Consider the following 17967-nt stretch of genomic DNA (forward strand, 5'->3'; position numbering starts at 1 on the left):
AAGGAGAGGATCAAATATAAAAGTAGGCTAGCCAGTAACATTAGAAATGATAGTAAAAGTTACTTTCAATGCAGAAGAAACAAACGAGAGGCAAAAGCATATATTGGGCTGCTCCAAATTGATGCTTGAAGGCTAGTGATGGGAGATAAGGAAATAGCTGAAGAACTTAAGTACTTTGCGTCAGTCTTCACAGTAGAAGACATGAGTAGTATCCCAACAATTAAGGAGAGTCAGGGGGCAGGCTTGAGTTTGGTAGGCATTACAAAAGAGAAAGCGCTGGAAGAGCTAAAAGGTCTAAAAATTGATAAATCACCTGGTCCCGATGGGATACATCCTAGAGGTCTGAGGGAGGTGGCTGAGGAAATAGTTGAGGCTTCGGTTGTGATCTCTCAAAAGTCACTGGAGTCTGGGAAAGTCCCAGATGATTGGAAAATCGCTGTTGTAACCCCTTGTTTAAGAAAGGATCAAGACAAAAGATGGAAAATTATAGGCCGATTTAGCCTAGCCTCGGTTGTTGGTAAAATTCTGGAATCCATTAAGGATGAGATTTCTAAATTCCTGGAAGTGCAGGGTCGGATTAGAACAAGTCAGCGTGGATTTAGTGAGGGGAGGTTGTGCCTGGCAAACCTATTAGAATTCTTTGAAGAGGTAACAAGTAGGTTAGACCAGGGAAACCCAGTAGATGTTATCCGTCTAGACTTCCAAAAGGCCTTTGATAAGGTGCCACACGGGAGGCTGCTGAGTAAGATGAGGGCCCATGCTGTTTGAGGTGAGCTACTGGCTTGGATTGAGGATTGGCTGTCTGACAGGCAGAGTGTTGGGATAAAAGGCTCTTTTTTGGAACGGCAACATGTGACAAGTTGTGTCCCGCAGGTTTCGGTGTTAGGGCCAGAGCTGTTCACTTTATATATTAATGATCTGGATGAAGGGACTGGGGGCATTCTGGCGAAGTTTGCAGATAATACGAAGATCGGTGGACAGGCAGTTAGTACTGAGGTGAGGACGCTGCAGAAAGATTTAGACAGTTTAGGAGAGTGGTCCAGGAAATGGCTGATTAAATTCAACGTGAGCAAGTGTGCGGTCTTGCACTTTGGAAAAAAGAATACAGGCATGGACTATTTTCTAAATGGTCAGAAAATTCATAAAGCAGAAGTACAACGGGATCTGGGAGTGTTGGTCCAGGATTCCCTAAAGGTTAACTTGCAGGTAGAGCCTGTGATTAAGAAGGCGAATGTAATGTGGTCATTTATTTCAAGAGGTTTGGAATATAAAAGCAGTGATGTGCCTCTGAGACTTTATAAAGCCCTAGTTAGGACCCATTTAGAATACTGTCCAATTTGGGCCTCACCTCAGGAAGGACATACTAGCGCTGGAGCGTGTCCAGTAGGCATTCACATGGATGATCCCTGGAATGCTAGGTTTAACGTACGCTGAATGACTGAAGATCCTGGGATTGTATTCCATAGAGTTTAGCAGGTTGAGGGGAGATCTAATAGAAACTTACAAGATAATGTATGGCTTAGAAAGAGTGGGCGCTGGGAAGTTGTTTCCATTATGTGGGGAGACTCGGACCCGTGGGCACAGCCTTAGACTTAGAGGGGGTAAATTTAAAACAGAAATGAGGAGACATTTCTTTAGCCAGAGGGTGGTGGGCCTGTGGAATTCATTGCTGCGGAGCGCAGTGGAGGCCGGGACGTTAAATGTCTTCAAGGCGCAGATTGATTAAATTCTTGATCTCACAAGGAATTAAGGGCTGTGGGGAGAGTGCAGGGAAGTGGAGTTGAAATGCCCATCGGCCATGATTAAATGGCGGAGTGGACTCGATGGGCCAAATGACCTTACTTCCACTCCTGTGTCTTATGGTCAGAAGTGGGGGTTTTGCCAATGTTTGTTTAGTACCATTCATGACAACTTGGATACTGAACCAATCCATGTCCAAATGCAACAAACCCTGGGCAATAACTAGGCTTAAGTTGAAAGTGGCAAGTAGGATTTATGCCACAAATGCCAGGCAATCTAACAACCACCTTTTAACATTGAGTTGAATTCCCCCCCACACAGACATGCACACAACGCACGTGCACACAACGCACGTGCACACACAGACACTGGACACACTGGCCTGCCTGATGGGATCTGCATCCCCACGCATTCATTTGCTCCACCACAGACACAGCAGCAGTGTATACTATGTACAATCTGCACTGCAGAAATTCGCCAAAACTCTTCAGTTCAACACCTTCCCAACCCACAACTACTTCCACCAAGAAGGATAAGGGCAACTGATAACATGGGAACACCACCTGCAAGTACCCCTCCAAGCTGCTCACCACCCTAACTTGAAAATATATTGCCATTTCTTCATTTTCACTGGGTCAAAATCATGGTATTCCCTTAAGGGTATTGTGGGTCCTCCTATAACCATGACGGCAGCAGTTCAGAAGGCCCCTTATGACTGCCTTATGAAGAGTAACTGGGGACCAGCAATAAATGCTGTGCCAGCCTGCGATGCCCACGTTCCACGAGTGAATTTTTAAAAAACGTACACGCCTGAGCACTAACCAGTGATGCCACTTTTGTAATAGTCTTTGTGCCTTTTGTCCACTTAAAAGTGTCCTTTAGCTCAGAGAGAAACTGACTTCTTGGACAGAAAGTGTTTTTGTTTTTTTATGGGGTGAGTTTTACAAGCAAAAAGAGAAAATAGTTGTAGGTTAAGATTCAGTTGGTATGGTCTGGAATTGTTTTGTAACTTCATTGAAGTGCCTGTAATTGGGAAAGCTTTTTGACTTCAGTTTGGTGGCTTTGCAGAAGTCTTGGCTAAGGCTGGGTGTGGGAAAGGGTTCCTAACAGGAGATAGTTTATAACTGTTAAAGTACCTCACTGAAGAAGTTTTAGTTTGAACGTTCCAGACCAGAAATGACTGACTGCTTAAAACCTAAAAGTTTAAGTTGAAGCTGAGCCCATATGAGTCTTTTCCCTGAATCTTACTATTGAGCTATCAGTCTCAGTAGGATTTGAAGCCACATATGGATTAATCCCTTTGAATGTGGTCGAGATTAGAATTCTCTGATTTGAGTACAATAAGGGAATGTTGTTGAGATTGGTGGGGTTTTTATTATACTTTAGACCTTTAAACTTGTTGTAAGTAGTTTGGTTTATTCTATTTCATTATGCAAATGAATCAAAACTTATTCTGTTTATAAACTAAATCTGCAGCATTGTATACTTGTATTTTAGGGAAAACACTACCTTGTTGAAACCTTAAGACTGCAATCCATAATGCCAAATATGTTTTGTAACAGATTTAACCATGTCATCAAATGTTTTTTACAAATTTGTAATGATTCTGTTAGAACAGTTTGAACTAATTACAGCTATAACAAGAGATACTTCTACCAAGTAAACACGAAATGAGAACGTAATGCAGTCTTTTATGTGCGTGTTCATTTTTTTATATTTTGGATGTTCAATTAGCCTGTGACATCAATGTTTTTATTCTGAATGAGAACCTTGGATAAAAATTAACTTTGGACAATTGTGGCTTAAGGAGTGTAGAGAACAAGCAGATCACAGTCTGTGATTGAAATGAAACAACACTGTCAAAAGCTGCCCGTAGGGTTTGGAAAATTGGAATGTAACAACTTGACACAGTGGTCGTGAAGGCACATCAAAATAAAACTAGTCTGGTATTTAAAATGTGACATGAGGCTCAGAGTCCTTGTTGCTCTCTGCAGAAATGTGTTTATTTTTAATACTTCATATTTTGTTTATTGGAGAAATGGGTGTATTAATTTCTCTTCCTGAAAATTGAAAAGCAACAAAATCTCATTTTGAAGTGCAACAGCTAGCAGAGCATGCAGCTTTTTTGAAATTTGTTTCTATGATTGGAATTCCGCAGTTATTCACTTTAAATGTCATTGTTAGATCATTTTTACAGCTGTAGAATCAAGGACAGCAGTGGTTTTCATAATATTTTTCACAACTTAAACCACTTAGCCTCACTGTCTTGGATCCTGCTTGTTCCCCATATCCTTGAATAATTGTGTTTTCAAATGGGTATGTAATGCCAATTCCCAAACGTTATCCTTTGTTCTAATGTTATGAAACTTTCCACAGAAATTTTATCTAAAGTGAAAGAAATCGCTTCCCCTGACTGGGTTCCTCCACCCGAAGCAACTATTGTCCTGACGGAAGATAATTTTGATGATGTGATTAATAAAGCTGATATCATCCTAGTTGAGTTTTACGCTCCTTGGTGAGTACACAAGTTTTTTTTAACTAATGTATCTGAAAATTTGAGCGCTACCGTTTTTAAAAGTGTGCATCAAAGCAGTGGAAATAGTGAAATAATGCCTTATTCTATGTCTGCAGAATAATATGTGAAGCTATGCAATTTTGAAAGAAATACTACCTTACAAAGCTTTCAAAAAGAAATGTGTGTACGTTTTAATCCATAGCTTGCACTTCTATTATGGTCTTATACATAATGCCAGTTGTGTTGACTTTGTTGCAGGTGTGGACACTGTAAAAAGCTTGCTCCACAGTACGAGGAAGCTGCTCAGGAACTTAGCAAGCGCCCTGTGCCGATTTTACTTGCTAAAGTAGATGCTACTACTGAAACAAAACTTGCTAATAAGTATCAGGTTACTGGCTATCCTACCCTGAAAATTTTCCGCAAGGGTAAACCCTCTGAATATAATGGACCAAGGGATACATATGGTAATATAGCATTTTGATTGTCTGTTTAAACCTGGTTCTTTGAAGTAGTGACATTCTGTAATGTGTTTTTTTATTTCTAAAAGCAGAAGTTGGAATGAAGCTGTGCCTAATGCTAGGTGTTGAGCAGGGCCATTGTTATGGGGATATTCTATGAAAGGCCTTAAATATTCATTCCAGCTCCCAGTTTTGCATTGCAGCTGATTATAAAAGCTGATATAAAAAGATATGACTCGAGAAATATAAACATGGAAATTCAGCAAACCAGTTTGAACAAGTAATGTCCTGTATGATCACTAAAACAAAGTTTGTGGGATGCAGCAATCCATTGGAGGAGTGAGGTGGAACATAGGGCCCTTGGAGTTCTGGCACACAGTTCTCCAAAAGTGGGGCCCACACCAGTTTACAGATTTTGTTTATAAACTGGTATGAAGGATTCTGTATTGCTGTCTTGGCTTGATTCTATCCAAGCGTGTTCCCTCTTTCCCATCCCATTAATTTCGTGGAAGTCAGCGTTACTAACCTAATTATGCAATCCAGTATCGTTCAGTGCAGATCTCCTTTTACACAGTGCTGATGCCAGTATTCCATAATCATTATCCCCTTCTCCCACACCAGCCTTTGAATAAGACATATACTTCTCAAATCATCTGTGCCCTATGTCAGTTTGCAAGTGGCTTAGTAAGTAATCCAGAGACCATTGCCTGTGAGGTACTGCCTTTGAACTTAACAGCCAGTTTCTCACGTTTTTTCCTAGTTTTACCTCTGGTACTGACATGGACCACGACCACTAGATCTCCCTTCACACGCTCTCGCTCTCGCTCTCGCTCTCGCCCTCTCTTTCCCCCCCCCCCCCCCCCCCCCCGGGTCACTGCATGTTGTAAAGCCCAGATATCCTGATCCCTAGGACTGGACAGACAGCCACAGCCAATTAGACTTTTGCTGTTTCCTCACTATACTGTGCTCAGTAGTTCATCAGTTAGCTCACTTACCCTATTGTCCTTGCTCTCATCCAAACAAGCTGGAAAAACCTGTGAGACTGCTCTTGATCTCCCCTTGCCTGACTCACTAGCTGTCATGTAGCCCTGTTTTTGACTCATGACCAAATCAGATGACCCTCTCCCCGGTCATGTCATTGTCTCCTGGAATAGCATCTAGATTTCTTTCCTTTTTCCTGGTGTGCTGCAGCATCTACGGCTAGATCTCCTGCCCACTCACTGAGCCAAAGCTCTTGCAGCTACAGGCAGCCTTCCTTTTTAATAGTCATGTTGAATGTCCTTGATTAATCCATACCCCTCTAAGTGATGATTTGTTTCATACCTCGGACCTTTTTCCAATAATTTTATCTACTGCCAGGTTTAGGCCAACTGGCATGTAATTACTATAAGGGTTGTTCCTCATTTCAAACATAGGCATATACTACATAGGCATGGTGCCAGAGGACTAACAATCACCATACCAACATGGTGGTCAGAGTCTAAGGTAATCTGGGCTGCCTTTTTCATTTAGCATAGTGGTTTATTCCATTTTCAGGGTTGTTGAGCACATCGATATTTTATCTCTTGTCTGTTCAATCCCATTGTGTCATTCCTCCGCTTCAACACTTGTGCTTTCTTCTACCACCACCACCACCGGAAAAAGATCCAAAATCCATGATAGGAAAATGACTTAATTGAAACTGATAGTATGCAGGTGGTGGGTTTTAACCAAGGACTCCCTTGTGTACCTGCGAATTTAACATCCACTGAAATGCTGGGTTATGTGGTATTATGTTTTCATTGCCCTAGAGGTAAAGTACATGTATGATTCCAAAACTATCCTTCAATACCTAGTATGGTGGAATATAGAAGTATCTGAATTTTCAATCTTCACCCACCAATTACCTTTTTTGTCTCTGAGACACTGCTTTTTAAGGTATGTTTTTTTTTTGGAGCTTTATGTATTTGTTAACCACTTTTTGGTTTTCTCTTTTATATTATTCGTAAATATTTTGTCAGACCTTTATCTTTTGGTAATTTTCTTCTTCTTTTTACCCTTTTACTATTATCTCTCTTTTTTTCTTTCTGCAGTACTGTTCTGGGATCTGACACTTTTTTCCTTTGCTTATCCTGCATTGTATGCTCATTTGATAGCTGACAGGATTGGTCTAACTTTTGAGTCCCACCCTGTTTACTGATATGTATTCTGAAACACCTTGAACTCTTCTTTTTTAATGCCATCTGCTGCTCTGACACTTTTACCATCGAGTTGTTTTCAATCTACTTTCGCAAAATCACGTCTCGGCTTGGTAGAAATGTTGTTTACTCCTCCTCAAAATGGATAAAAATGTGAGTTTCCCATAATAGTCTATCAAACTGTCCCCTTTCACCTGTTCAAATTGCCTAAAGCCAAGCCTAGAACTTGGTTTGCTACAGGCTAGCCTTCTTTTAAAAATAATTTGTGTATAGCAGTTTAAGCATTTACTGAGGTCTGCTTTTTATTGACTTGCTAAAATGCTCATTTTTTTTTTGTGAGGTTATACGTAGTATTCCGCTAAAGAAATGTTTTATTGCACTTTTTTAATATGTGAATTGTGCTACAAAAGATGTCAGTATCTCTTGTGTTGAAAGAATTAGAATACAGTGTAGCATGAGCTCTGTTAATTATGGTAAATGTTATTATCTTAAGTTATGCTTTGTACTTTTATTTACTTAGGTATTATTGAATATATGATTGAACAGTCTGGCCCACCGTCCAAACAAATTCAAGCTCTTAAACAAGTTCAAGAATTCCTTAAGGATGGTGATGATGTCATAATTGTTGGGATTTTTAATAGTGAACAAGATCCAGCTTATGACATTTATCAAGATGCTGGTGAGTAATTTTATAATGTTGTACTAGATAATCATACAGTCCATGGATTTAGCCTCTCTCATAATTCATGTATCCAGTTTGGAAATTCTATTTTGATCCTTATGTCGAGTCAGCTTCAAAGCTGTTGTCTTTCCACAAGTTCATTGGTTCAGTCTGTATTTTTAAAACATATCTCTTTTTGTATTTGAACCATATGTCATTTTTATGCAGCCTCATCACATTAGAATGCCTCCTTTTAAAACAACCATCAATTTTCATAACATTATTAAGACATTCAGTGTCAACAGTTAAGGGTTAATAGGCAGAGGGCTAAAATTTCAAGAGTGGCTTCCATGCTGCCCAACTCCAAAAAAAAAATCGTACTGGAGATTGATTTTATAGATGTGAAATTGTTTTCAGCTGTCCAATGAATATTTTGTAATGGAGGTTGTCATTGGAGCCATCTAACAGAAATCCATAACCAAGCGGCTTCAGGTGATTATAAGAAAATGCATTACTCGCGCATCAAATTTGGAATATTAATTTTGCCTGTTTTTAAACAAAAAGGGACTCGACATTCTTTCCTATGGCCATTGATATTTTAACTTAACAGGTATAATGAGTGGCTAGTCATATTCTTGCAGTGAACGTCATGAGGTCTGTTAGGGTGCATGTGTAATAACTTTTTAAATAATTTTTAGGTAACTCTATCAGAGAAGACTACAGGTTACATCACACCTTCAGCCCTGAAATACAAAAATTCTTAAAAGCATCACCGGGACAGCTACTTATGATGCAACCTGAAAAATTTAATTCTGCATATGAGCCCAAAGTACATACCTTCACCATCAAGGTACATTTCTTTCCTCTGAATTGCTGCCTGTACAGTCCTTGATTTGTGCTATGAACACCAGTTCTAGATATTAAGTTCCTAATGCGCCAAGCTGCCCACATCCTCCCATATGACAAAGAGAATATGTGCATATAATAGCATTTAACTTTTCTAGTTGGAGGAGACTATAGAATCCCAAAGTTGAGATTTTCTGCTTTTTAAATCAGCGTCTCAAGATTAAATACTGTCTTCACTCTTACACATTTGCCCCATATTAAATTTGTTTCCAAGAATTTAGTTGGAATATTAATTTTTGTTTTGCCTTATGAATTAAATTTCCATTGATGCAAATTCTATTCACACATTATCATTGCAGGACTCATCACCTCCGTCAGAAGTGACAGATTTTATTACAAATAATGCTTTGCCTTTAGTTGGGCATCGTAAGCAAAGCAACGATGCAAAAAGATACAGCAAGCGCCCATTGGTGGTGGTGTACTATGGCGTAGACTTCAGTTTTGATTATCGTGTGGGTAAGTGTTGTGCATAGCATTCTAAAACCAATCTAGAAATAACTTTTATGTTTGAGTACCATTAAAAAACCAATGTACATATTCCAAATACTCAAAATTCTTACAAGTTGCGATCAGTTTGATACAATAGAATCGTGCAGTACAGAAGTGGCCCTTCAACCAATTATGTCTACATCGATAAAAATTGACTCTTCGCCCACTTTCCACTATTTGACCGATTAGTCTTGAATGTTATGAGATATCAAGTGCTCAACTAATTCCTTTTCCTTTGTAAAGGAGCTGAGGTTTTCTGCTACTCCTACTCTTTGGAGTATTCTGAAATGTCACCACCCTCTGGGTGAAAAATAATTCCTTAAATCCTCTCTACATCTCCTGCATTTCACCTTTTAAAATTACGCCTTCTTGTTATTGAGTCTTTACGAAGGGGAGATAGGGAGGATAGAAAGCAGGTATCTACGCGCTCAATCTTGTACACTTCAATCAGATCCCCTGTCAGCCTTCTCCGCTCCAAAGAAAACAGTCTGAATTTATCCAGTTCTCGTGATCTAATCAAAGTCCCATACAGCTCTAAAATAACCTCTCTGCTGTTATAATCTGTGCAGTGACTGACTAAAGGCAAGTGTCCCGTATACTGTCTTAACCATCCCACTACCTTGATTTCCTGTCTGCAAGGCTCTGTGGACAAGTACCCCAGAATCGCTCTGTTCAGTGAACTTTCTAGTGTCCTGCCATTTTTTTGAGTGCATCACCTCCCCCCCCCCCCCCCCCCCCCACCAAGTTTAAGTTCCATCTGCCACTGATTTGACTATTCCCAACTATAACCTCCTGTAATCAAAGTCCTCCTTGCTATCATTCAGACTCACCAACTTCATGTCACTTGCAAACCAACTTAACTCCTTCCACCCCCCAAAAACTTTTGTTTTTTTAATATATATTGTAAACAATAAGGAACCCAGTGCTGGTCCCTGTAGCCACTGCCAACCTACAGTCACATAATAACCTCTCTCTCTCTCTCTCTCTCTCTCTCTCTCTCTCTCTCTCTCTCTCTCTCTCTCTCTCTCTCTCTCTCTCTCTCTCTCTCTCTCTCTCTCTCTCTCTCTCTCTCTCTCTCTCTCTCTCTCTCTCTCTCTCTCTCTTTCCCCCCCCCCCCCCCCCCCACCACCACTACTTTTTTTTTTCCTATCACCTAAGCCAATTGGATCTATTTTGTCAAGTTCCCCTGGATTCCATGGGCTTTCATTGTCCTTGTCAGTCTTCCCATGCAGGACCTTGTCAAAGGATCTGCTGAAATCCATACAAATTGCATCAACTGCACTACCCTCATCTACACCATCTTGTCACCACCACCACCACCTCAAAAAAAGTAGAATTTGTTAGGCATGACCTTCCTCTGACACAGCCATCTGACTATCCCTGATTTATATTTTCCCTCTCCAAGTGGAGATTAATTCTCTGCTTTAGCATTTTCGCCAATACTTCCCCTACTATTGTTCTGATACTCACCAGTCTGAAAATCTGTTTTTTTTCTCTACTAGCCTATTAAAAGGTGAACCACGTTAACTGTCCTCCGACTCCTATGTGACCAGAGAGGAATTAAAATTTTGCATTGTGGGTCAAACTTCTGAAGGACCTCAGTCTCCCTCCTTGAGTTCTGTACCTTTGTTCCCCCCTTCTGCCAAGTAAAGACAGAAGTGAAGCGCTTGTTTTGAAAACCCTACCTGTGTCCTACAGCTGCTAGCACATAATGAGCCCTGGTTATCTTGTTACCCTTGATTTTAGTCTTTTGTCTTGCCAGTAATTTTGAATGCCCCCCCCCACTTTGTTCACATTGTTTACTTAAGCTACCCCGCCACCCCCGTACTTTGAACACTCAATGAGGGCCTCTGTTGAATTGGTACCTTTCGTACACGTCAAATAAACTCTGTCTTCCTTATCCAGTTCTGAATGGTCCTAAACATCCAGAGTTTTCTTGTTGCTCTTTATTGGAAATGTGGAGATTTTGTTTGTTTCTGGAGCACTTGCTACAAGTGCTGGATAGGTTTATCCCACTGATGCAGGGAAGGGATGGTAAGCTGAAGGATGACCAGACATGTGGAACATCTCTTCAAGAGGAAGAACGAAGATTACTTAAGGGTGAGGAAGTACGGATTGGACAGGGCTCAAGAGGGTTATAAGGTAGCTGGGAAGAAACTGAAGAATGGACTTGGGAGAGCTAGAAGCGGGTATGATAAAGCCTTGGCAGGTAGGATTAAGGAAAACCCCATTGCGTTGTATGTATGTTTGCGTGAGGTACAAGAGGATGGCCAGAGTGAAGGTAGGGCTGATCAGGGAAAGTGGAGGTAACTTGTGCATGGAGTCAGGAGGTAGGGGAGGTCCTCAATGAATACTTTGCTTCAGCATTCACCAATGAGAGGGGCCTTGTAGTTTGCGAAACAGCGTGAAACAGCTTAATATGTTCAAACAGATTGATGTTAGGAAAGAGGACAGATAATACCCCGGGCTAGACGGAATATACCCAAGGTTACTACAAGAAGTGAGGGAAGAGATTGCTGTTCCTTTGGCGATGATCTTTGCGTCCTCACTGTCCACTGGAGTAGTACCAGATGATTGGAGGGTGGCAAATGTTATTCCCTTTTTCAAGCAAGGGAATAACAATAACCCTAGGAATTACAAGACCAGTTAGTCTTACTATTGTGGTGGGCAAATTATTGGAGAGGATTCTGAGAGAGTATTTATGATTATTTGGAAAAGCATAATTTGATTAGAAATAGTCAGCATGGCTTTGTGAGGGGCAGGTCATGCCTTGTTGAATTCTTTGAGGATTTGACAAAACACATTGAAGGCAGGGCAGTGGATGTGGTGCATATGGATTTTATCAAGGTATTTGGTAAGGTTACCCATAGCAGGTTCATTCAGAAAGTAAGGAGTAATGAGATTCAGGGAAATTTGGCTGTCCAATAGAAGACAGAGGGTGGTAGTAGATGGAAGTATTCATCCTGGAGGCTGGTGACCAGTGGTGTTCCTCTGGGATCTGTTCTGGACCCCAGAATTCAGGGTTAATGGCAGGATTCTTGGCAATATGGAGGAACAGAGGGATTTTGGGGTCCACGTCCGTAGATCCCTCAAAGTTACCAACCAAGTAGACATAGTTGTTAAGAAGGCAGTATGGTGTGTTGGCTTTCATTGGCAGGGGAATTGAGTTTTAGAGCCACGAGGTTATGCTGCAGCTTTATAAAACCCTGGTTTGACCACATTTGGTTTATTGTGTTCAGTTCTGGTCACCTCATTATAGGAAGGATGTGGAGGCTTTAGACAAGGTGCAGAGGAGATTTACCAGGATGCTGCCTGGACTGGATGAGGAAAAATTGAGGGACCTAGGGCATTTCTCATTGGAGTGAAGGAGGATGAGAGGTGACTTGATAGAAGTATACAAGATGATAAGCATAGATAGAGTGGATAGCCAGCGACTTTTTCCCAGGGTGGAAATGTGATTGGAGGAAGGTATAAGGAGATGTCAGAGGTAGGTTCTTTACATAGAGTGGTTGGTGCATGGAATGCATTGCTAGTGGTGGTAGTGGAATCAGAGGGACATCGCTTGGCACATTTCAAGCAACTCTTGGGTAGGCACGTGGATGATAGTAAAATGGAGGGAATGCAGGGTAGTTTGATCTTAAGAGTAGGATAAGAGGTTGGCACAATATTGTGGACCATAGGGCCTGTAGTATGCTGTACCGTTCTACGTTCTGTTTTGTGGCAGGAACAAAAACGTAAGTTGCTGAAAAACTTAGCAGGTCTGGCATCATCGGTGAAGAAAAAAATTGGTTAATGTTATGGGTCTGTGATGAATTGAATGATGACCCACAGAATGAGCAAACTTCACCACTAATGTCACAAACCTGGAGCTTTCAATTGGATCTGAAACGTGAACCAGGAACACTGATTCAAGAAAGCGAATTGGTATGGTGGGGAGTCAGCAAGTATAAGAGCTGGCAAGAGGAAGGGTGAGGCATGGACAAAGCCTGCTAATTGAGAACTAAAGGGGTAGTTCCAAGTGGTATTAATTGTCGCTGAACACTGAAAATCATTTGAACAAAATTACCGTGCCAATTACTGTCACTTAAATCCAAACAAAGTTATGTTGATTGTTGAACAGGGATTTACTGTCCCCTCATCTAAGTGTTCTCTTCCTTTTACAACTTTTCCTGTTCCCATTCTTCTTTTCTTTGGGCATTTCTCTATGTATCCATATAAAAAAGCAATGTAACTGTTATCACTGAAAATGTTGGCTGGCGCATTTGCATTTGGGAGTGTCAAAAATGATTCCTTTTCCATATTGTGTACTCTAGTCCAAAATGTTGAATACTGAATATTAAGTTCACTCTTGTGTATTGCTTTTACTTCCAGCAACGCAGTACTGGCGGAAGAAAGTGTTGGAGGTAGCTAAGGATTTTCCTGAATATACTTTTGCCATTGCCGATGAAGAGGATTATTCATCGGAACTAAATAGCCTGGGCCTGGCAGACAGTGGTGAAGAAGTGAATGCAGCAATTCTAGATGTAGCTGGCAAGAAGTATGCAATGGAACCAGAAGAATTTGATACTGATACACTGAGAGACTTCGTGATGGCATTTAAGAAAGGTATGATATCTTAAAATCTGACTACTGTGAAGAAAATTAACTACCCCATTTGAATTTAGTTTGAGGATGCTTGTTGAATTCAGGACATTTTCTCTTCTATTTGAGTCTGCTTATTTATTAATGTTGTAGAACAGTGGGACATAGGGGTTTAGGTACTAAATTCTTTGAAGTTTGCATCATGTATAGATAAGGTGGTTAAAAAGGCATTTGGCAGGCTTCCCTTCATTGCTTAGGAGTTGGGAAGTCTTGTTGAAGTGATGCAGGACATTGAGGCCTCCCCTGGAGTGCTGTGTCCAGTTCTCATCGCCCAGTTGCAGAAACATTATTATTAAGCCGGAGAGGGTTCAGAAGAGATTGACCAGGATGTTATCTAGTATCGAAAGGTTTGAGCTTTAAAGAAAGGCTGGAAAGGTTGGGCCTCTTTTCACTGGAGTGTGGGAGGTTGAGTGATGACCTAATAGGAATTTATCAAATAATGAGGGGTATAGATGAGGTTAATGGTAGTTGTCTTTTCCCTAGGATGGTGGCTTTCAAGACTACGGGGCACATTTTTAAGGCGACAGGAAAGAGATTTTAAAAAGACATGAGGCAATTTTTTAGACAGAAGTGGGTTTGCATGTGGAATGAACTTCCTCAGGAAGTGATGAATATGGGTACAGTTACAACATTTGGATAAGTACGTAAAAGAAAAAAGGTTTTGGAGGGATATGTGTCAGGGCAGGCAGATGGGACTTAGTGTAGTTATGGATTATGTTCGGCATGGACTGGTTGGACCAAAGGTCTGTTTCTGTGCTGTCTGTCTGTTGACTCTGGGGAGGAAAGGGGTGGGGTGGGGGGGGGGGGGGGGGGGGGGAGGGAAATTTTATAGTTTACTCAGTATGATAAAGTATGAGTGCTAACTTTGGAATAGAAGTTCATTATTAACAGACTGACTTAGCAATTAGAATTTGGGTGAGAGTTCTCTTTTTAAACATAGGTGGGTTTTGCTAATAGTGCAGGAATCTGGAATGTGGGGAGGCTACAACAAGGTGCAGATTCTAGCTTGAAATTTTCATACTGCTGTAGCTGCATTGTTGTCCATTCATTTAACCTGTATATATTTGCAACATTTGTCACCATCTTTGATTGCATTCCCACCTAACTTTGCTAGGGATGCAAACCTCAATACATTATATTCTCTCTAGTCAAATAAAACATCAGACACAAGAGCAGAGGTGGGCCATTGGCTCACTGAGACTGCCGCTAAATGCGATCATGACTGATCTGACAATCCTCAACCCCACTTCCCTGCTTTTTTCCTTAAAACACTTGATCCCTTAATCTTCAAAATCTTAATATAGATTGTAAATAAATAAGACTCCAGTACTCATGTTTGTGCTTGAGCTATAATCTTATGGCATCTTCAGTCACAGGAGGTGGGCATCATTGACAATACCAGCATTTGTCCTTGTCAAGCAAACAGGCTTATGATTTTGGTTTTCTGTCTTTCCTTTGTCAAGTAGTGGTCTTACTTGCTAATATCTACCCTGCTGGGATAGTTCTAAAATTTGGGAAATCCTAACTCGTGCATCCATTGGCCATTCAACCATCTCTGTTAGAACCTTTTTACGTTGTAGGCCATCGGGTTCTGGCATTTGACTTTTTTCTTGCATTTTCTGCAATATTTTTTCCTATTCTTCATGGTTTCCTCGCCAATTTCTCTTTATCATCACTTCTTCCTCTTTCACTTTCCAGCGAATGTGCCGCCTCATGTATTCTAGAATTGTATTCTTAAACATCTATTTGTGTGTTTTTGTTTAAAGGAAGGGTTTAACCCTACTTCAAACTTTTCGATGCACTAATATTTCTCTTAATTGTTGCACCTCTGAAGAGCCTTGATTTTTCTATTAACTTGCTGTAGATCTGCTTAATAACTAGTTCTGAATTGTTGTTTTCTGCATTAAGGGCTGTATGTATTCACAAATTCCTTACCTATCTTTCTAACAGGTAAATTAAAGCCAGTTGTGAAGTCACAACCAGTTCCAAAGAGTAACAAAGGACCAGTAAAAGTGGTGGTGGGCAAAACATTTTCTGAAATAGTTATGGACAAAAAGAAAGATGTCCTGATAGAATTCTATGCACCGTGGTGTGGACATTGCAAACAACTGGAACCAGTATATTTAGAACTTGGAAAGAAGTACAAAAATGATGAAAATATAGTAATTGCAAAGATGGATGCAACAGCAAATGATGTACCAAATGATAAGTACAAAACTGAGGGATTCCCTACCATCTATTTTGCTCGAAGTAATGATAAAGACAATCCTATTCAGTATGATAAGGGTGACCGAGATCTTGAATCTCTGAGCAAATTTGTGGAAGAACATGCAACCAAACTATCAAGAAGAAAAGTTGAACTATAAGGAGCTTTTGTTACTTTATTCAGTTATAGGGAACCTTGGAAGCTTTCAACCATGCAGTTTGGGTTTAAGGTGAAATGACCAGTTTCAAAATCTTAATACCTAAAAATAAATCACTGGGAATAAGAGATTGAACTTTTGCCTGCCAGAGAAATTTTGTTTCTACCTGTGTAATTGAGGTATTTACCTAGAATGTGTGAAATCACTATTTTGTGAAGTTTGTATGGTTTGTCATTCGATTTATATTTTGGTTAAAAAAACCTTCTTCAAATAAAGACAACCTAAGGAATTTAATTTTGAAGATTCTTTTTCATCTAACCACTTTAATTTCCCTTGTCCTTCATGTTAACTGGATTAGTAATTGTTTTGTCTTTTTTGAAATTACTTCTTGTGTAATCTGAGATGAATATTTTTTCCATAACAAAGTAACCTTCCTGAAGTTTGAATTTTCCTATTCAGTTGTGGTTTCAATTTAAGAATCTTGTATTCGATCAGTGAACAAGAATATTGTGCAGTTACACTCTGCAAGGGGCTGTAGAGATGCTTTTAATCTTGATCAAACTTCTGACAGCAGGTTTGGCTTTACAACCAATTCCAAAAGCAAACACTTAGTGTATACCATTTGAGAAGCCATGGATCGTGAACAGTTTTTTTTTTTGTCTTCTACTCTCTTGTCTGTTTGTAGGCCCCATCTTCCAGCTTGTTGGGGTTCTCAGGATAAGCCCAATGCTGTATTCTTGGGTCACCATTGGAGGTTCATCTGAATTATAAATCTTCATTTAAAAGTCCCAACAGGAGTTTGCCTGTTCAAGGTTCAGGGCTTGCTTTGTGCCCCGCAATGGTTACAAGATGAACAATACAAGGGAAACAAAGTGCATGCAATTATTAGATCCCACAAAGGTTTCCTACATTTTTTTTTGCTCCATTGTGCCACTTCTGTTCCACTTCTTCAATAACTATGCAGTACAGTGATTCTTCAATCAGCTACAGCAGAAACTACTATTCTATACAGTGCCACATGCTTCTAATCCCAATTTTGGCTTAACCAAGCATGATGGAAAAAAGAAGGAACTTGGAGTTGTAGAGCTCCTGTCATTTCTTGGACACCACATACTTTCTTTCGTCTGTAAAAACTGTTAGTGTACTGTGAAATTTTGTGCAAGTTTTTTTTAAATTTGCCAAATATTCGATCAAGCAAAATTACAACTGAAACTCATGGTCATGAATTATCAAATTGAGGTATAAGCATTTCAGTTCTAAAATCAGATGACAAAATGGCAAAATTGAGAAAACGTGAGAGCCTTTGCTAGTGACCATAGAAGCCAAGCAATGTTGAAGGGCCTTTTTTTTCGGTTAGCTTGTTTTTATCTCATTTTGCTGACATCAGCATTTGTAACTAAATTGACCATATCCACTTTTCTTTGCAAAATTTTTTTTTTTGTTTCCTGCTCCTGATCTAAGAAATGGTTACGTTTCATGTCAAAAGAGGTGATTCTTCTGCTAATTCAGTAATTGAAACGTCCAAATCCAAAGGGAAGAAAAACCAAGAACTGTTCAGGTAATGAACAAATAAGACCTTTGGATTATCATGAACAGGAGATGCTTGCCTGTTAGGATGGAACATTAGGGGAGTTGGCAAAGCACTGGTACCAAGTAAGTCAAAAAGCCATTTTCAGACAAAACGTCCATCTCTTGCAAACCAAAGTTTTTGGTACCTTTTGTGCTTGAAAGAACAAAACATGAAGCAAACTGTGCGAAGTGTGTGCAGGTTTCAGATAAAGAGCCTGGTTACCTGGCAATTTGATTTTGTAAGTGCGTTCAAAGAACCCCATACCACTGTCAAAGCCTTTATCATGCCTGCACATATGGGGGAAAGGAAGTAGTTGAGATGTTAGGAGCTGATGCTGAAAAAGAGATCAACCAAATCAGAAAGTGGAATTTTATCAAAGAACAAATTGACAGTTGGCTGATATCAAGGAGGTACTGCAAGAGAAGTTAGCTACTAGCAGGAAGTTTG

The 17967-nt window shown here is 40.1% G+C and overlaps 1 protein-coding gene across 1 annotated transcript in view; it reads left to right on the forward strand.

The window, feature by feature from the left end:
- The window catches only part of pdia4 (protein disulfide isomerase family A, member 4), a 35601-nt gene extending 19357 nt beyond the window's left edge, over window positions 1-16244 (forward strand). Inside the window, exons 4-10 of the mRNA XM_048522287.2 lie at window positions 4117-4255; window positions 4514-4719; window positions 7411-7569; window positions 8250-8401; window positions 8757-8913; window positions 13318-13551; window positions 15538-16244. Of these exons, the coding sequence (XP_048378244.1) occupies window positions 4117-4255; window positions 4514-4719; window positions 7411-7569; window positions 8250-8401; window positions 8757-8913; window positions 13318-13551; window positions 15538-15953 (1463 nt within the window). The 3' untranslated portion in view covers window positions 15954-16244. The remainder of the gene's footprint in view (window positions 1-4116; window positions 4256-4513; window positions 4720-7410; window positions 7570-8249; window positions 8402-8756; window positions 8914-13317; window positions 13552-15537) is intronic.
- The last annotated feature ends 1723 nt before the right edge of the window (window positions 16245-17967 follow it).

The sequence above is a fragment of the Stegostoma tigrinum genome, chromosome 2 (genome assembly GCF_030684315.1).
Source record: "Stegostoma tigrinum isolate sSteTig4 chromosome 2, sSteTig4.hap1, whole genome shotgun sequence".
Lineage (NCBI taxonomy): Eukaryota > Metazoa > Chordata > Chondrichthyes > Orectolobiformes > Stegostomatidae > Stegostoma > Stegostoma tigrinum.